Source organism: Arachis hypogaea, chromosome 3, assembly GCF_003086295.3.
Source record: "Arachis hypogaea cultivar Tifrunner chromosome 3, arahy.Tifrunner.gnm2.J5K5, whole genome shotgun sequence".
In the NCBI taxonomy this organism is placed as follows: Eukaryota; Viridiplantae; Streptophyta; class Magnoliopsida; order Fabales; family Fabaceae; genus Arachis; species Arachis hypogaea.
Window position 1 is genome coordinate 130648725 of NC_092038.1, and position 19684 is coordinate 130668408.

Below are 19684 nucleotides of genomic sequence, written 5' to 3' on the forward strand. Positions count from 1 at the left end.
ATTGAAGCTATCAAAGAAGCTTCATGTTGGGGTTTAGGTGATTATCTAAGGAAGCTTTTCACTGTGATGTTGATGTCAAATAGTGTGAGCGGACTACAACATGTTTGGGAAGAAACTTGGAGGCTTCTAACAAATGATATTTTGTATAATGAAAGAAAATTGTCTAAAAATTTAGGTTCTCCTTTGATTCTAATAAAAATTTATTTTTTAATGATTCATATTGTGTTTCTTACTATAACTATTTTATTTGTTCTTAGATTGTTTTTTCTTTTTGTTTGCAGATTTATCTTTGACGATGATAAGCTAAAAACAAGATGCTTATATGAAATTGAGATGATGTTGTAAGATAATAGGAAGAGCTTAAAGGAATATCCTGATATGCCTTTTCCAGAATATTTTGTGAGGCTGAAATTTTAAAATGGTTTAATTTATAAGGAGCTAAACTATGACAAGAACAATTTAAAAAATGAGTTTCAAACATTATTCTCATCCTTAACACAAGAACAACAAGGTGTTTTTGAGAAAATTGTGGAAGCAGTTTCTTAAAAAAATGGTGGAGTACTCTTTGTATATGGCCATGGAGGAACAGGTAAGACTTATCTTTGAACAGTTTTGACTTCTTTTTTAAGGTCACAAGTAATGATTATTCTTACTATTGTATTGAGTGGAATTGCTGCTTTGCTACTACCTGGAGGTAGAATAACTCATTCTAGATTTGCTATACCATTAACGGTATATGAAGATTATGTATGTAATATCAAACAAAATAGTGAACTAGCTGAATTGTTAAAGCAAACAAAGCTTATCATATGGGATGAAGCATCTATGGTTCACAGATATAGTGTTGAGGCAGTTGATAAAAGTTTAAGACACATTATGTCATCTACAGATAATAATATTGCTAATTTGCCTTTTGGTGGGAAAGTAGTGGTTTTTGGCGGAGATTTTAAACAAATTCTTCCTGTCATTCTTGGAGGTGGCAGGACAGAAATTGTTAATGCAAGCATATGTTCCTCTTATATATGGGACTATTGTAGTGTTTTGAAACTTCAAAAAAATGAGATTAGAGGAATCTTCACATAATGATGAATTGACTCTGTTTTCACAATGGATCTTAAATGTTGGAGATGGCAATATAGGTGGGCCTAATGATGGCATATCTGAGATTATGATTCTTATTGAGTTGCTCATATTAAATGTTGAAGATCCTCTTAGTTCTATTGTGGATTGTATATATCAAAATCTTCTTGAAAATCACTTGGATTCTAATTGGTTGCAATCACGAGCAATTCTTTATTCTACGCTTGATGTCGTTAAGAAGGTAAATTAATATATTATCATGAAAATTTCAGGAGATGAAAAAATTTACTTAAGTTCAGATAGTGTTGACAAATCTTATGGAAGCGTATAGTATGCTACTGAAACACTTACTCCAGAGTTTTTAAATAGCTTCCAATGTTCAGGATTACCTCATCATGCTTTGAAATTGAAGGTTGGAATTCCTATAATGTATTTAAGAAATCTAGACCAATTTGCGGGTTTATGTAATGACCCCAGGCTAATTATAACAAGGTTATCTAATCATGTATAGAAGCAGAAGTATTAGTTGGAAGCTATCTTGGCAAAAAGGTCTTAATCTCACGCATGTGCATGTCTCCTTCTCAATCACCATGGCCTTTCAAATTAGATAGGAGACAATTTTCTATTGTTGTTCATATGTCATGACCATCAATAAAAGTCAAAGACAATCTCTTAGCAATATTGGGGTGTATCTTTCTAAACTCGTGTTTAGTCACGAACAACTTTATGTTGCTATATCTCGTGTTTGAAATAAGGAGTTAAAAATCCTTATTCACAACAAAGAAGGACATACTTTAAATAGCACAGCAAATATTGTATTTAAAGAAATTTTTTCAAATTTAAAATAACATGTTATTTTTTTATTACTACTATTTGTTATTTTTTTCTTTTATTATTTTTATTCTACATTACAATTAAATATTTTAGGTATTTTTATTATATTTTATCATAGTTAATTTTAGTCCAAATATACCCGTGATTTTTCACGAGTAATTTACGGGTAAAAATACTAGTTTTAAATAAATTAAAGTAACCTAAAATACTAGTCCGTTAATCTAATATTTAAAAATTAAATTAAATTTAAAAAATTAAAATTAAATTAAATCCTTAGCAAAATTTTAAATTAGTGAGCCCAAAATTAACATGGACACATCTACATCTTCATGCCCATTATAACATTCATTATAGCAAACACAAAAATTTGAAAAAACAGAGCACTTCAGCACAACCTTTGCCATTCCAGTTCTCTTTATCATATATTTTTTACTCTTTTCCGAGCCTGATCACAGGGAGTGGTTGCAGATTGAAAATAGTCCATGGATTGTTCTTGGTTGTGTAGCATGATAGCTTAGGATTTTGTTTTGGTCACACGTTGATTTCGTTCGACAAAGTTACGTATGAAGGAAACAATTTTTTTCGGGTTTTTATGCAATAGTTCCACAAAGAACGATGGCCATATATGAGCTTGTTCATATCATAAGGTGTTTTGATTTTTTGTGTTCCCAGAAAAATATTCTTTGTTTGCATTAATTAGGGCATGACATTTTTTTTGTGATTCGATCTTTCTTTATGGATTTAAGGATTTAGTAGTATTTTGTGATGACCAATATATACATTTTTGTTCAAACAATTTGGTTCATGTTGTTTGACTATGTTTACCTAATATAACAGGATTTGTAGTTTAAGATGAGTTATTTACTTGCTTTAGTATCTGGATCTACATCAACAAGATCTTCAATACTCATCTCTAGCACTATCTCTAGTTAGGTTTCTAAACAATCACAAGCTGCTTCAAAGAGGATCACAACCTCAAGGCCAAGGAGAAAATCATTTATCAATATTGCGAGTTCCCAGCAATCAAAAGCTACTTCAAAAAAGGCTAAAGTGACATCTTCCAATAATGCTTATGGACAGCAAGCAACTATGCTTATGGTGCTGCCAAGCCCACCCAAAACTATTAACACATCCCAACTCAAGTTCATGATAAGGACACCACCCAAAATATGAAAAAAATGTCATGATTATGATGTGTGAAATTTTCTATTTTTTAGAATCTTTTGTTTTTCTTGTTAGATTTTTCTTTAGTATGATTATGGTACGTGAAAATTAGTTTAAAGACCATATTTTGTTATGTTGGACTTTTATTGTGGAGCAAATTATCGTACTCTGATTTTGTTATTTTTCTATGAATCTTTTGTCGTTGTAGCCAATAATAATGTTATAATTGATGATTAAGTGATATGCTAGAGTTTTAATTGTTGTTATGCTCATGAATTATTTGATTTAAATAGAAGGTAAAATATAACATTTCTTTTCATTCAGTTTAACAATCCATATGAGTTCAATAAAATAACATTGCAAATGCATAATCTAGCATTTAAATAGAAGGCAAAATATAGCATCTATTTAACTACAGATGCACAATCCATAATTTCATTCAATTCACTAAAACAGCATTTTATTAAAATCTCATTCAATTCAACAATGCAGCAATAAAATCAACATCACTATAATTTCTTAGCCAAAATATAAAACACAAGTTAAGGATTTAATAATTTCTCTTAAACTTTTATTATCTCCAGCAACATCATTGCAGTAAAAATCTCCCGAATTTAATAGTAGTTATTTTTTAACAAACTAAAATTAATGCAACTGTCAATCCATCTAAAGCAAATATCACTGCAATCATGAACCTGAATTTAACTTTATCCAATTTGCCCTTCAAATTTTTTACCTTCTTTCTTAACTTTGACACTTGTGGATCATCTTCTGGTTGTATCCATACAAAATAGCTGCCTTCTTCTCCAATCTAGACCAAACATGAGACAACCTAATCACACTCACAAATTACCTAAACATATAACTGAACAACAAATAAACACAACGCTAAACATCACCCTCATCCCAAGGTTAACGCAGCCCTAGAACATGTGTCCAGGATTTTCTACCATCGATGAAGTAGCAAGCACAAGCTATTTTTCATAGTAGCAAGTTATCCTCCTTCGACGTGCTTGGTTGCTATTTTGTGTCACCTGCTTACTGCTTCGCGTCGCTTCAGATTGACATGCTTCAAACTCCATTGAAATCAGGTATAAAAAACTGAGCTCGAGAGAAAATGCAACAGCAAGGACAAGACTAGGTTTTGCAATTAGGGTTTTGAATAGGACTTATTTTGGCGTTTATCTATTTATTTATTCTTTATTCAATAACGATTACAAACAAATTTTCTGTCCCAATGGATACTAACCTCCACCTGTACAACAGCGTTAATGACATATTAGCCATGTTGACCGTAGGACAACATTAATTAGATTTAGAAATTCTAAGGATACAAATAAATAGAACGTTTTAAACATTAGCGATAATTTTAAGATTTATATATAGAAATAAAAATGATACTTTATTCATTAATTATTATTAATTAGTGTTGTTTATGTTATTTAGTAGGAGTGTTGTCTTTCGTAAAATATACGTTTTATAAGAAAATTGAAAATTTTGGCCTTTTGCGGCCACTGCAACTTTATTTTTGTCAACCATTTTTTTTATTTTTAAAGAAATAATAAATTTTTAAGAATTTTTAAGTTATTATAAAATCTTTTAAAAATTCATTTATTTTTTTCTTGAGAAGCCTTCAACCTTATAACAATTGTTTTCAAACCCTACTTATCTTTTAAAAATTTTTAAAATTTCAATTAGCATTATTACGTCTGTATGTCATTTCTTATTATGAGTTTTTTTTAGTAATTTGCTCTCTTTTTTTTATTTGTTTACTAATTTGACTAATATGAAATTTGATAAGATAAAGGGTTAAATAACTGAAAAATAAGATTAGTAAATAATATTCTTTAAATGTTAAATTTATGTATTGAATTCTTTTTCTTGTCTCCATAATTCAAAAAGTTTTTTTTATAAGCCACAGCTAAAGTAACAAAAATAAAGGTTTGAATACCGTTTGTAAATAATCAAAGGAGCATAACAGGTATAGGAACTATTAAGGGAGTTCGTTTGGAGTCATTTTCGAAAAAAAAATTTAAATGATATTTTTTTAAAAGATCTTTTATAAAAGTTAGTCGATTCCATCTAGTGGGACAAAATTTTGTTGTTATTGTTGTTGTATTTTTTTACAAAAATAAAAATAATTTTATATTTGGATATCTTATGTAAAATGATCTTTTAATCTATCAATTATATTTGGATAAAATAAGATAAAAGTACTTTTTCGTTTATTTATTACGTAAAAAATATTTTTTAAGAAAAAAATCTTTTAAAAAAAGATATAAATTGTAACTTTTCAAAAAAATATTTTTTAATTTTTTTAGTATTTTTATTTTTACTATTAGAAATTTACCAAATATACTAAAAAATAAAAAATAATTTTTATCGATTTAACGGCGTCCAAATAAACACTATATGTCTAGAAAATAACGACACAACAAACAAGTAAGGTGACCATGGAGATCATCCAATTAAAAAAGAAAAAAATGCAAACAAAGGGAAAATAAAAGTTGCGTTGTTAGCACTTAGATAAACAGCTTAATTAAATTTATTTTAAAAAAATAACTTAAACAATAAATATTTACATTAAAAGTAAGTTACAAATAAGTTATTTTGTATTGAGATTTTTAATTCTAAAAATACGTATTTTAAAAAAATATAATAAAAAAATTTATTAATATGAAAAAAATTATTTTTTTAATTTTTTATAAATTTTTAAATAACTTTTTAAAAAATTATAATTTAATTTTAAAAATTGTATAAAACATTAATACCTATCATTTTTATAAATCCAAAAAACTAAAAAAAGAAATTTTTGAATCTTCGCCCTTAGCACAGTTGCACACTGCATTAAGAAAAGCAAAATGACAAGGAGGCCCCTGAATGGGCACTGGACAACCCCAAAAAAAAAAAAACACGGCTTTCCGAGGGGCCAAGCAATTACGCTAATATATATAAGAAGTGATAAATTAGACCAAAAAATCGCAGTGTTACTCGTTTCGCGTGCTGCATCGCGGAAACCCTACAACCCCCTTCTCTGTTATTACCAATAAGCATGGATCCTTCCCCTCTCTTTCATTAGAAACCCTAATTCGCCTCTCGTTATTCACTGCCTCCGATTCGAGATCTTGCCCCCCCAAAAACACACACTCACGCGCATAACCTCTCTTTCCCTCTCTCACTCTTCACAGATTTACGCTTCATACACTCCATTGCGTTCTTCGTATACATTCCTCACTTCTCTTCCCATCTCCAGGTAAAATTCCCCTCTTCAATTTGTTATTATTGTGTCTGCGCGCCATGTGAGTAGATTAGGGTTTCGGTTTCTAATGGTGTATTTTTTTTTGTCTGTTCGAGGAGGCTAGAATTCTGAACTAATATCGTGACTTGATTTGCTTATTATTCTTCTATTGCATTCTAAATACGGTGCTGAAATGCTTTGATTTGATATTATTAAGGTTACGGTTTTGATACGGTTGTTCAGCCGGAAGCTGGATTATTTGTGGAAAATCATGTGCGTTTGTATTGTCGGAAAACATAGGAAAATGTTTGTCTTTTAGCAGATTATTCGTTGTTTCTCTCTATTTCAAAATATGAGGACAGTCTTCCATGGAAACCGAGACTTATCTGAACTGTTAGGGTAGTTTTAACAGAATGCTCACTTGAAAAAGATAATCATTGAAGTTTTTGTGGGGTCTGACAGCTAGATGTGTTTCAAATGTGGTTATGAAATTGACGATATTGATTATTGGATAACCGAATCTTGTAGGAACATAACTTTTTCTTGGTTTATTTATTCTTTGTTGTTAAATTTTACATTTTTTTCCTCATTAGGGTAGTGATATTTTATATATCTAACTTGGCTTCATCCTTCTTTTTAACAGGCCAACTTTGTTGACATTTCTGGAAGAATTAAGATCAATGGCATCTTCCTTAGACATGTCACTTGATGATAGAATAAAGAACAGGAGTAACAGAGGGAGAGCTAGAGGACGTGGTAGAGCCCGTTCTGGCCGTGGAGCAAGCGGGACTCTTGGTGGTGGGAGAATGAATGGTACTGTTAATGGTAGAAGAATGATGACTGGTGCTGTTAGTGCTGGAAGAATGACTGGTGCTGCTCGCAGAGGTCCTCTAATGGTTAATGCTCGGCCATCGTCTTATGCTATCGCCAAGGCAAGCTCAAAAACATGGACCCTTATACATGTGCTTGAGATTCTGAATACTATTAAAACTAATTATGAGAGGATTCTGCAATATAGAAACTCAAAACCAGGAGGAACTCCTACTTTAGTATATGATCCATGGAGAAGCTCATGCTCGATCATTTTGCATCATCAATGCTCTTGTCATAGTACCATGTTACACTTAATATGCACCTAAGAGTTGTTTTTGCTTTTGATTTTGGGGGCTTTGCTACGATCTCTGATGTGTGCAGGAGTTCTTTGGTTATTCCTGGCATATTATGTGAATGAACTTCATTAGTTGAATTTCAAAATGGAGTTCTTACCTGTAGCACAAAAATGATATAAACTATAAGCGGGGCTAAATTCTCTAAACCATGCTAATCCATTTCATTTAGATGAGATGATTAAATGTTTGCTTGGTATCTATGGACTGTTTTGGTGGATCCTACTGCTAAGTTGGTGGTGCAAGAGTTCAGTTTACTTCCCAATTTCATGGTATTTTGCAAAAGGAGCTTTTCGCTTAACATCAGAACTGGAGTTCTCACTTATAGCGTAGCACCAGCTTGTATGCAGTGGGTTGAATTGTTACTCCCCGTTTTCTGTCTTTTTACCTAGAAAATTCTTGAGTATGGGTATGTTTTTTGAATACTTTGCCATGGGCAGATCCACTTCATGAACAACATGTTTTGTTTATTTTCTGGGGATTATCCTGCTCTGACTAATCTTGAAGAATGGTGAATGTCTTTTTTGTGGTCATAATCTGATGTGTTCTTATGCCACTCTGGAATGTGTTCTCTTTGCTTTGGCCAGTCCATTCGCAGAGCCAGGCCTTTTCCATGGCAGCATGATTTATTTGAAGATAGCCTTCGAGCTGCTGGCATACAAGGAATTGAAGTTGGCACCAAGTTGTATGTGTCGAACTTGGACCATGGAGTAACCAATGAAGACATAAGGGTACATATTGCATCATATCGTATCATATCATAAGCTCCCTTAGCCTCTATTTCTAGCCAATTTCTCTGGACATCCACTTGAAACTTGATTTGCAACTCAGGAACTTTTCGCTGAGCTTGGAGAGTTGAAGCGCTATGCTGTTCATTATGACAAAAATGGGCATCAAAGTGTAAGCATCAGATTTTTCATTTTAAAAGTTGATGCTGTTTTTTTCCCCTTTTGTTCCATTCTATTTGTTGGGCAATTTGGGAATGGGTTACAATATGCAAAATGTGACATCTTTTCTTTCCCAGTTTAACCATGCAATAACATGGTTTGCCATATCTTTTGAAGTTCAACAATGTTGTATAAAATTGTTCGCATGCCTTTACTTGGTAATCTATCTCATTGAAAAACGGAGAAGTATATACCTTAACACATCCAGAAGAATTGAAGTTACGTAGGCTGCTAAATTAATTTCTTAAGAACTTGTGGATTGACAAAATACAGTTCTCAATTTGTTTGTTCCAAATTGGAAGCCTTGAGGTTGCCGAATGCTAACAGATTTTGAAGCCTAATCTCTGCAAAACGAGTTTTAGAATGTAGTAGCATTTTGGAAGTTCTCATTTATCCTTTTCTTTACAGGGTTCTGCAGAAGTTGTTTATACTAGAAGAAGTGATGCATTTGCTGCTCTTAAACGATATAACAATGTCCTTTTGGATGGAAAACCTATGAAGATTGAGATTGTTGGTGCCAATGCAGAGTTACCTGTAACGGCTCGTGTGAATGTCACTGAAGTTAATGGGCAGAGGAAACGGACTGTTGTGATGGCGTAAGTTACATTAATTAGCAATAGACGTGTTTGACACATCTATATGGCCATGTCCATGTCTCTGCATCTTTTGTGTAATCAACTAATTATGCCTTTCTCATTTTGGAATTGTGAAAATGTCAAGTACTATTTCAACCCTTGATATCGCTATCCTTCAAACATATAAGCTTATATCTTTCCATGTTGATGGAAAAGTATGTACTACTTCAAATTGTGAGCTGATGTTAAGAGTGTTTGCAGGCCAAGAGGAGGGCGAGGTGGAGGTCCTGCTGTCCCTAATCGTGGTGCTGGCATTGGTGCTGGGTAAGTCTGTTAGATTTGCAATTGCACTATGTTGATATTACTATTGATTCCTCAATGGCATGTGTGTATGAACTTCATAGGCATTATATTTATCTTTTACTACCATTGCCAAAGCAAGTCAAAGCAAGGTTAGCTATTGCTTTTGATCTAACTTGGTCTCTAAACCTTCAGTTTACAATTAAATGTAGATGGGATGTTTATGATAGTTTTAATTTGATGTTTCTGCCACAGATGTTAAAATCTGTTGGGTTTATTATTTACTTGTTCATTTTCTCGAGTTTGGAGAAGATGCTTGTGTTAGATTTACTTTATTCTCTGATCATATGATACTGCATAGTGAAAGCGTGTATTTGATAACGGATGGCCTTTTGATATGCAATCATATTAGCAAAAAGTACCTCGCCATATTTTCCTTTTGCCATAATCCAATTTTGACTTGTTTAAATTTTGTTCAAGCTTATTATATTAGCTACTGAATACCTTGTTTCTATTGGTTTACTTACAGTTGGGGACATCGTGGCGGCCCCCCAAGGAGTGGGAATGGACGAGGTCGAGGTCGGGGGCGTGGCAGGGCCGGTGTCCGAGGCCGTGGGAAAAAGGATGCTGTTGAGAAGTCAGTCGAGCAACTTGATAAAGAATTGGAGAACTATCATGCTGATGCCATGCAGTTCTGAGGAAGCAGTGAAGATAATAACCTCGTAGTACCGGCTAATATTTGCCATGTAGTATGTCCTTGTACAAAATCAGTAGTCTGCCGTTATTATATATCCTACACTGCTATGAGATGCCTACTTGTTTTGCGACATTATCTCGTTAGAGGCTGAATGACTTTTAAAAGTTGTTGGATGGTATTTTTCCTGCTCATTTTTATTATTGGTGTAAATTGCAATTGCTTTTGTGTTTAGTGGTAAAAAACTGGAATTAAAATTTTAATTTTGAAACACAATTCCAGGGCTTTCAGTATTAAAGGAGGAACATATGGGATTGAAATTTCTAAATATGGGAATTGAAATTTTAACATTTGAAGGTGTTTTAGTAAATACTTTTATTTATTTTTATATTTATTTTGAATTAAATGGATATTAAGATGCAATTAAATGTTTTATATTTTACATTAAATATAATTAATAATATAGAGATTTTTAGTTTCATTTTTCTAATTTCTGTGTCTGTTTGAATCTCTTTTCAATCGCAGTCTAAGAGTGTGGGTCGTTCCATAATCCCTTGAGCCATGTTTGCATCGAGTGCCTCTTTTATGCATTGCTTGATATAATCCTCGTTCTTTCTTCTATCTATCAATGTAGACATTTTCAATTTTATGGACGCCAAAAATGTACTTGTAGGTCTTCGATTAATGCCGTCGCTATTAAAATACAATAAGATACATTTCGGGAACAAATTCTCATAGGATATAGCATTAGTACATAACTATATACAGATAAATTTGGTACTTTTATGGTTTTAGTCATACAAAATTTTGATAAACCATTTTCTTCAGAGTATCTAGCAAATCATGCATCCCACTATGTGCAGCAACCTTTTGTGTGTTCGGTTCATCCAAAATTAGAAAGGTTTGAAAAAGATTGATCGATATTCACAGTTTTTAACATTTTATTTCATGATCAAAACATTGGATTTTGAGACAGCACTTGCCGTCATATTAATCTTAAAATTACAAATAATTTCTCGTAACGCTGTACACACCATCATTTTACCTTTTACATTATACAAACACTGAATTATCTAAAAATAGCAAAAAGCGGTTGGAAAAAAAGAAATTCTCACCTAGAAGATATTTTATTGTGGCAAATTTGCAACATCTTCTGGCTCATTCTTCTTCTTTAAAAGCTTTTGGACAACATCATCCCAGTTTGGTCTTCCACCACTTGTTCTTGATTCAGAACTTGAGGCTTCTTTCTCGTCACTGGTGCTACCTGTCTCGGCTTCATTGTGTTCACCCGGTTCATTCTCTGCAGCATCCACCGCATGGGGTACATTCAAGCTAACAGCTCTTTCCAAAGCATTCCTATGTTCTTTCTCTATGGTCTGCAATCTCTCGAACTTTTGCACCGATGGAGGGACTATCACAGTTTCGGTACTATGTTCCTTCATTTGCTGCAAGAGAAACAGAAAATACATTACTTTTATTAACAGAATGACAGCATATCGCACGCAGATATACTGACTAATAGATCAACACAAACAGCAAATGGCACTCTCACACTAAATTTCCTTACTTGTAGAGCTTTCTCTGCCTCCCTTTCGATCCAAATAATTCCATGATCTGATGTTGCATTGCAGGATAAGACGATATGCTCAAATCTTCCATCAACAGGAATGGCAGTTCTCACTTCAGGAGGAAATCTCCCACATCTGTGTTTACCAAGAAATTAGGAATTATATTACAATATATTATCGAATAAATGGTCAAATTTATACCTAAAAGATCATTTGTTCTCTAAATTGGTCTCCGAAAGATTTTTTTAATCAAATTCATCCTTCAAATATTTTAAGTTTCACTTTCTTTGTTGATGGTGTCAAAATTGCTAATGTAGCACGTTAAGTGACACTACAACACATACCTAAGAGTCTCAATTGATTATTAACATAACAAGTTTATGAAATAGATCAAATCAAAATCTAGTTGTCTAATTGAGAGAACTTTAGGCATTAAAATCCCTCAATTTGGGATTAATTTGATCTAATTTCATAAACTTACCATGTTAGGCGCCAATTAGGATTACTAGGTGTGTGTTGTGATGTCACTTAACATACCACATCAGCAAATTATGACGTCATTAGCAATGAAAGTGATAAAAGGACTAACATTACTAATTTAAAATCTTTGAAGGACAAATTTGATTAAAAAAATCTTTCGAGAACTAATTTGGAGAATGAGTGATATTTCAGAGACTAATTCGACTATTTACTGATATATTATATGATCTATCACAAACCGTCTACGTTACTACAATTGGGTAAAGTAACAAATCCTATACAAACTCCTCAATCATAAACCAAGATTTTCTATAATTTTATTATTGTTTTTGAAGTATTTTTCTAGGTAGGTAGAACCCAAAAAATATTAACAAAAAACAAAATCACTCAAAGTTGTGTTGTTACTATATCTGATTAACTACATCCTTGCGGTATTTATTCCTTACTACAATCAAAACGAGAATTACCAAGGGAGAAGAAAGGGAAATTCCCACAATATTTGGGAATATTGGGCGTTTACTATAAACAAGAGTGTACGGAAGTGAATACCTGCAAAATTTTCTCTCAACAATATGGTACATTCGTCCAGGTGCATAAAGTCTCCTTGGATCTCTAAGCTTTCTATCGTCTGGTATGAAGGTGTCCCTCAAGCAAACCAAGAATAATAAGCAGGGCAAGCTGTTTAAATCATCAAGGCCTGGTTTAAGAGATCATTGTGATAATTTACTCCACCCAACAGAGATTAAAAATATGAATGGAGAACAAATCACATGCACTTGAAAGTTGAGAACAATAGTGCTCCCACATTGCCGTTATAGGATGAAGGACATTACTAACCAGAATATGGATTTGAATATATCTTCCAATGGAGTGGCTGTTCTTGGCAAGAAATCGTCCTGAAGAAGAATAAAAGCAACTATAATTACTAATTAGAATCAACATTGTCAATGATCAGAAAGTTGAATAAGCAATTAAATGAGCATCTTTTCAATTCCATTGAGATTAGTAACGAAAAGATTGTTGGGGAGAAGAAAAAGCTTGTTGATATAGAATATCTTCCTCGCCAGATTAACATAGAAACACAAATTCTAGCTTTAGAATAAACAAAGTAGTGCCATATAATAATTTGTCTTCTCAAGAATTGTCATGATTGTGACACACTAGCACTATATTAGCAGGAACACAAGCAGGAGCATCGAATAGAATTTGATTCGTTACCTGCAGTACAACAGAGTGTATGACATTGGCATACTTGACAGCCAAATTGAGTGACATACACCTTGCAGGAGCAACGGCATAGCACCGAATCTTCTCCTTTGGTATCCCTCCCAACCTCTCCCTATGATTCACCACCAGTATAGTCAGCAACGACACAACCCCGGAACCAAGGGAGTGCCCCACAAATACCATATCATAGCTGCAACCATTATCCACCCACAACTTCTTGAGGGTCTCCGATTCCTGGTTCAGCAACCAAACCGCCGACTTCAGCAAACCATGGTGAACATACCCGCCATCAAACATCTGTAACATATTTGGTAAGTGGTAAACACTATCAAGGTTTTATGCAATAGCTACATTCATCCTGAATAAAAAAGTGTCCCAAGTTTCCAACAATTAAGCCCAAGGCATATAAAAATATTCACCATAGTCTATAATAATTCAACATGTCCTTTAATAGATTATGAGTCCTTATAGGCAGATTCAACTAAAACAATTTTTCTTTTTTATAATCAAAACCAGACATAGGCAATTCAAACCTCTCGTACCTAGCTCAGCCCCCAGCCAGCTGATTTACGCGCTCGTTAGTAATCTATACCTAATATGAACAGTTTTTCTTGTTATTATTAGAAGGGACGTTGATTAATCAATTCATAACAAAGTTTGAGCATTAGTTTTCTTATAGCTGCAAGCAATATTAGTATATTACTAAGTTTAATAAATAAATGTTGTTCCAAAATCCAAATACAAACCTGCTTCCCAAGGCGGTTATCCAAAAGGAGCTTGTAGTCGCTCTCTTTGGCGAGGTTGAGGCCGCGGACGGCGAGCACGATCTGGCGGTGCTGGTGGTCGGCGTATATGAGATACGGCGGCACGCGGCCTTGGGTTTCAGAGTGGCCGACACGCTTGACGACGCAATCGGGGTCGACGCGGTAGCCGCCGGCGGGCTCATAGTGGGTAGGACGGCGGAGATCGGGCTCGTAGATGGCAAGGATGAGGCGGCAGAGGCGGGGGACGGGCTCGAACTCGTCGGGAGTGGCGGCGGTCCACGTGGCGCTGTCGTAAGAGCCGATGTATGTGCAGCGCTTCCACAGCCAGCGTGCGCAGCCGAGCACGAAGACGCACTCCACCCCACATGACACTGACATTGGTTTCGGATGTTTTGGTCAAATGGGTCTCCGAATATGGTCGCAAGTTTGGAGTTTGCGGATGGTTGAAGAAAGGAAGATGTTTAACTTGGAAGAGTGTGTTTTCTTCTTCTTCTTCTTATGTGCTTTTGTGTGCTGAGTTGTGACTTGTATTGTCTAGTGTTTTGGAATCTTAAATCCTTAATTGGGGGGTTAAGGGGGTGGCGGTTGTTGTGCACATCAGCACATGGAATGGAAGCTTCGAGTGTGAGAGGGTTGTTTATAGGAGCTGGATGAGAGAGAGAGTGAGATTATGACAGAATAGGCATAGCAGCTTCTGATCTTTGGCCCCTCGTTCTTGTTTAAATACTCCGAAAATGTGTTTACTGTTCTGATACTTGTCTTCAACTACAGGATTGCGGTTTTTATTCTATTTGCCTGTGCATTAAGTGGTAACTTTTGTTTAACACCAAAGAGCATTGCCATACCTCATTGGACATTGGCTGCTACTTTTATTCTAAGAGCAATGTTAGGGGCCAGCAATTTATGTGATTGTTAGCCATCAACTAGCCATCAATGATGATTTGATGGTGTGAGATTGGTATGAGATTTTATCCAATGACTCACCTTCCTCTGCTGATTACATGCTGGCCAAAATTCAATAAAACTGTTGGCCCTAAACTTTTCCTTATGCTAATTCTATTCTTTTTCTATATATATGATCGTAAATTTAATGACAACATAAAAATAGAGTAAATGTAGCGCAAACTATACAATACTATATGTATTTAGTTTAATTTAATATTACATTCGAATTCATGACTTTAAAAGTTACACAAATATAATATAAGAATGTAACTATTGTTCTAATGTAATTAAATAAAGAATTTAATTTTCATATAATATTAAAATAAAAAATTTACACAAATAATTATTATTATTATATTAGTAAAAATAATTAAATTTTTAAACTTAATATTTAAAATATTATCTAAATACATGAATGTGAACTCTTAAAAAAATAAGTATTATATTAAGAAAATTTAAAGGTAAAAGGTTATCAATTTTAAGGAGAAATGTTAATTGTGGTTAATACAAATGTCCTTCTTCAAACCAAAGAATCAAAGATGGCGATATAGTCATAAAAAGCATTTCTCATTGGCAGTATTGTTATTGTGTTTAGCAAAATCCGCCGTACCAACCATACATCGCTGACAACCGGGTTTAGCTTTTTCCATTAAACATCTCTTATCTGTAATAATGGCTAATGACTGATGACAACGAGTCATTAATAAGATACTAGATTTCAGAATCTCTTTCTTTTATTTTCTGTTTTATTAGGTTTCAACCTAATCCTATATTTATACAAATCTTAAGAACACACACGTAATACCATGCAATGGAGTTGGTATTGACTAAATTATTTGATCAAAGTAAATAATATCAATATGAACATACAAAATCAACGCTCATTCTATATCCTTCTTTCAAATAAAAAGACTTTTTTATTTAATTATTTTCTGTATCACTTTGCTATTTTATGAACGAATTTGAATCTTTTAAATTTTGAATTTTTACTTTAGATGATAAAATGTAATGTTTCACCATTTATTTTATAGGTGAAACAAAAAAAAATATGAGAGAAAAACTATTCAAAAAATAAAAGATCATATTTTATTCTCTAAAATGATATTCAAAATTTAGAAGATCTAAATCCTTGTAAATTTGTACCTGGATTAAGCGGTCAATAATAAAGAAATAAAATAAAAAAGGCATCAAGAAAAATGTTATTTATTTATTTAGTGTTTCCAATCTTCCTAGCTTTTTTTTAATAACTTTTTCCCCCTTTTTTTTCCATCTGGAAAATTCAATGAAGAATATTCTTTATACATGTTTCGAAGGTGAAGGAAACGCTTTGGCAAATGGCAGCCACCTAGTCCTTCCTTAGATCCTACTTAATTTACAGGCTGGAATATTGAATTGTATTATCCGATCACATCTTACATTGAAAAAAAGAAGAAAGGCTTCCACAAAAAAATTGGCCTAGTTAATGCCTTGTCAACTGTCAAACGATATTCTAGTACAAAGTTGAATGGACCAGACCACTTTGGACTTTGAAGTTTGAGATTGCAACATCATCATTTTTCACAGAATAATCTAATAAGGAGCATATGTTCCTTAAGGAATGTATCATAGCAAAACCACTCCCCATGTTACTACTACTCCTATCACCAATACAAGGCTTCTATGAACATTGTTAGCAGAAGAATCTAAACTTGTTGAGTTCATTGATGCTGCTGTCACATTACCAAAGGTTCCATTTTTGCCGAGACTGCACATATTTACAAATAAAATCAACAAAGACACAAAAAACATATTATTAATGAAATGAAGCATAAAAAGGCCAATATGTCTTACCTTCCCGGCGGAAATACACAAGAACCGTGACCTGCATTCGTTAACAATGTCATTAGTTACATAACTATATACAAAAATGGCAAAACAAATCAAACCCAACATTTATAATCTTAATTTTGATGTAATAAACAGTAACTTACTTGGATTGGAGGTAGAAATTGTAGCCATTTGATTGAAGTTACAGGCTTCAGAAGACCTTCCCATCAAATGGTAGTAAGTATCAAAAGCATAGTTAGCATGTGCAACCACATTGTCCGGTTCATAGCAGGGTTGGCCCTGAAGCAATGGAGAGCAATCCACCTTGCCAGGTCCACAAGCCCAATCTATTCCAGCCTGCAGCATCTTGGGATCAGCATCATCCTTGGCGACGCAGTAAGTTTGATTTGTAGTATCATTAGCCAAAACTGCTCCTGACCCTGTGAGATGCAATATGTAAATAGGTTTTCCATTTGCATCAAACAATCCCCAGTTCTTTTCAGACAATGGCCCTGCTTTTGTGTCCTCATTGTAGAGCTCATAGATGTAAGTACTAATGGCTATCCCCGGATGCTTGGGAGTTCCTGTCATGTTTAAAACATGTTTGATGAGATTGCTGTTATATGCATTTGCATTGTCTAATGTTGCGTCCGGCTCGTTCCGGTCGCCCTTGGAAGGCCATCCTGTCTCCGTCACCACCACCGGGATATTGGTGAAGTTTAGAAAGGACATGGCGAAATATGCTGCGTCCACCACAGCATCAAACACATTGGTGTAGTGTACAAGTGTGTTGGAATCTATGGCTTCTTTGTTGGGAGGCAGAGGCTTGAAGAGTGCATAGTCCAATGGAATCACCCCATTAGATTCCATGTAATCATAGTACGGGTAAATGTTGAGCATTAGATAGGAGCCTGTTGATTGCAAGAAATCAAGCATTGGAATCAAGATAGGATTCAGGGAGCGGTTAAAGAAGGCTTGGGAAGGAGGGAACGAATCGAGGATCATGGAAGACGAAAGGGGTGTGGAAACTTTGATCTGGCGATCCAGATTCGAAGCGACAAGAGCTGAATGAATGTACTTAAGGGCATTGACTAGGATTTTTGCAACGTTAGGAAGTGTGGTTAAAACCTCAGAACCAACACAAATTGATGTTATGTTAGTGGATGGATAATGTGCTACAACATTTCGGTAAACCCAATTGGCAGCTGTGGAATTTGATTGGGCAATTGCTAAGAGTTCTTCATTGGGGACAGAGACAGAAACTTCAATTCCTGTCTTTGCAAGTGCAATGAGCATGGCTTGGTCAGCATCATACAACCGAACATGGTGAATTTGCTGTGATTTAAGAAGTGCTACTACTTGTGTTGGATGAGGCATGTCTGAGAGAGATGTTCCAATGTTCACTCCAATGAATGCTTCAAAGGTGGTAAAAAACAAACACAAATCAGCATCATGTTCCATTTAACATAAGGTGAAGACCATAAGTTATTGAATTGCAAGGAGAACAAAACCAACAAACTGAGGTGTCCTTCTTTATTTAATGTATCTAAATGATTAGAGGTGGACCACATAAATTGTCATTCAAGAAGAAGATCAAAGAACAAATGCCTATCTACCCTCTCATTATTTTCATTCTAAAAGAAAATATGCAACAAGTAAATAAAAAGGGTTGTGCTTGTGCACATGGGTGTATCTTTTTTATAACTTTGTTCTTTCATTCAAATGTGTAAATACATTAAAAACACCAACAACTCTTCCATGACTAGTATTCTTAACACACTCCCTACCCTAAGATAAATCACAAAGAGAAAAGCATTATTAAAAGTAGAATAATTAGTAGTTGCTTGGAGCTAATACAGTGTTAAAGGGCAGGCAAGAGAAGAACTCATCCCAAAATCCACCTCTGGAGAATGAAGCAAATGTAGTTTTCACTTTCAGAGCACACTTAACAATGAAGGCCAACTCATGAGAAATAATATGTTTTTATTCCAAAGGGGAATGTTAATGCTATAATGAACGGTTCAAACATCAAGAGAATGTGAATGGGAAAAAAAAAACTAATCTTTATCCCTTGACAAAGAAAACACCCATGTTGAGAGAAAGCACAGCAGCAAAGAAGAAAAAAGAAAGTAATAGAAGAGGGCACTCAGTACTCACCTTCATCAGCTGCAAGTAGAGAGATTTGAAGAAGAAGAAGAAGAAGAAGAAGAAGACAAGAATGCAGAGCCATGTCCTCCGGGTTGAGAAACTCAACAATGGAAAGAGGAAGAAGGTGATATATGTGATAATGTGAATGAGAGAGAAAAAAAACAAAAGAAGTTACAATATGGAATTGAAGGAGCAATGCAAGTGGGGAAAAGAAAGGTGTCAGAAAAATCAAAATGGTTAAGGAATCCAAATGAATGCTGCAAACAAGCAGAGTCAGCAGAAAACGAAACCAGATTGCAAGGACCAAGGAAAGGAGAGTGACTAATATTTTATGTTTGCACTTCTTTTTAAGTATTTGGATTCAACAAATATGATAATTTGTTAAAGGTGTATGTGCATGTAAATTACTACATAAATTGGTATTATTTATAGTTAACTGTGTGGTAGCCGTTAAAGTAGGAGAGTTTGGCTTTAGGATTTTGTCTTGTAACTTGTAACTGTAAAGCATATGATATGATATATGAGATGAAAACAGACCAATGGATGTGGTGTGGGGCCAGCAAAAAGGGAAAAGGACCACTGCAACTTACAGACAGGTACTCTGCACTCTACACTCTACATAGAATCAACAACGGTCAAATATTATATGGGATTTCCCACCCTTACCCCTTGTTTTCTTCTCTTCCTCATTCATTTTTAATACTTCTAGTTTGGCTCAATGTGTAAAATACTTTTTTTTTATAAATTG

General features: G+C 34.1%; 3 protein-coding genes across 3 annotated transcripts; 1 reads left to right on the plus strand and 2 right to left on the minus strand.

The window, feature by feature from the left end:
• The first annotated feature begins 5956 nt into the window (after nucleotides 1–5956).
• Nucleotides 5957–10179, plus strand: LOC112791643 (THO complex subunit 4D). The gene is made up of 7 exons (XM_025834554.3): nucleotides 5957–6331; nucleotides 6960–7248; nucleotides 8070–8213; nucleotides 8314–8382; nucleotides 8838–9025; nucleotides 9266–9328; nucleotides 9834–10179. Exons 2-7 carry the CDS (start codon nucleotides 6997–6999, stop codon nucleotides 10000–10002), a joined length of 885 nt encoding a protein of 294 aa, XP_025690339.1. The 5' UTR covers nucleotides 5957–6331; nucleotides 6960–6996; the 3' UTR covers nucleotides 10003–10179.
• Nucleotides 10180–10911: 732 nt separating this feature from the next.
• LOC112791642 (uncharacterized) lies at nucleotides 10912–14880 on the minus strand. Its single transcript, XM_025834553.3, has 6 exons — nucleotides 14020–14880; nucleotides 13265–13570; nucleotides 12884–12942; nucleotides 12596–12724; nucleotides 11566–11701; nucleotides 10912–11443 (listed from the first exon to the last, which is right to left on the minus strand). Exons 1-6 carry the CDS (start codon nucleotides 14413–14415, stop codon nucleotides 11126–11128), a joined length of 1344 nt encoding a protein of 447 aa, XP_025690338.1. The 5' UTR covers nucleotides 14416–14880; the 3' UTR covers nucleotides 10912–11125.
• Nucleotides 14881–16353: 1473 nt separating this feature from the next.
• LOC112791644 (glucan endo-1,3-beta-glucosidase 2) lies at nucleotides 16354–19335 on the minus strand. The gene is made up of 4 exons (XM_025834555.3): nucleotides 18946–19335; nucleotides 16953–18203; nucleotides 16813–16843; nucleotides 16354–16726 (listed from the first exon to the last, which is right to left on the minus strand). The coding sequence occupies exons 1-4, from the start codon at nucleotides 19016–19018 to the stop codon at nucleotides 16585–16587; spliced, it is 1497 nt and encodes a 498-aa protein (XP_025690340.1). The 5' UTR covers nucleotides 19019–19335; the 3' UTR covers nucleotides 16354–16584.
• Nucleotides 19336–19684: the final 349 nt, after the last annotated feature.

Excerpts from the sequence above, each read along its gene's own strand:
- LOC112791643 (XM_025834554.3), top strand. The coding sequence starts at position 6,997 with ATGGCATCTTCCTTAGACATGTCACTTGATGATAGAATAAAGAACAGG. Across the intron at positions 8,383-8,837 it reads ACAAAAATGGGCATCAAAGT|GGTTCTGCAGAAGTTGTTTA; the intron begins GTAAGCATCAGA and ends TTTTCTTTACAG. Across the intron at positions 9,026-9,265 it reads AAACGGACTGTTGTGATGGC|GCCAAGAGGAGGGCGAGGTG; the intron begins GTAAGTTACATT and ends GAGTGTTTGCAG.
- LOC112791642 (XM_025834553.3), bottom strand. The coding sequence starts at position 14,415 with ATGTCAGTGTCATGTGGGGTGGAGTGCGTCTTCGTGCTCGGCTGCGCA. Across the intron at positions 13,571-14,019 it reads ATAACCGCCTTGGGAAGCAG|ATGTTTGATGGCGGGTATGT; the intron begins GTTTGTATTTGG and ends AATATGTTACAG. Across the intron at positions 12,943-13,264 it reads TACACTCTGTTGTACTGCAG|GACGATTTCTTGCCAAGAAC; the intron begins GTAACGAATCAA and ends ATTCTTCTTCAG.
- LOC112791644 (XM_025834555.3), bottom strand. The coding sequence starts at position 19,018 with ATGGCTCTGCATTCTTGTCTTCTTCTTCTTCTTCTTCTTCTTCTTCAA. Across the intron at positions 18,204-18,945 it reads TCTACTTGCAGCTGATGAAG|CATTCATTGGAGTGAACATT; the intron begins GTGAGTACTGAG and ends CCACCTTTGAAG. Across the intron at positions 16,727-16,812 it reads TGTGTATTTCCGCCGGGAAG|TCTCGGCAAAAATGGAACCT; the intron begins GTAAGACATATT and ends AAATATGTGCAG.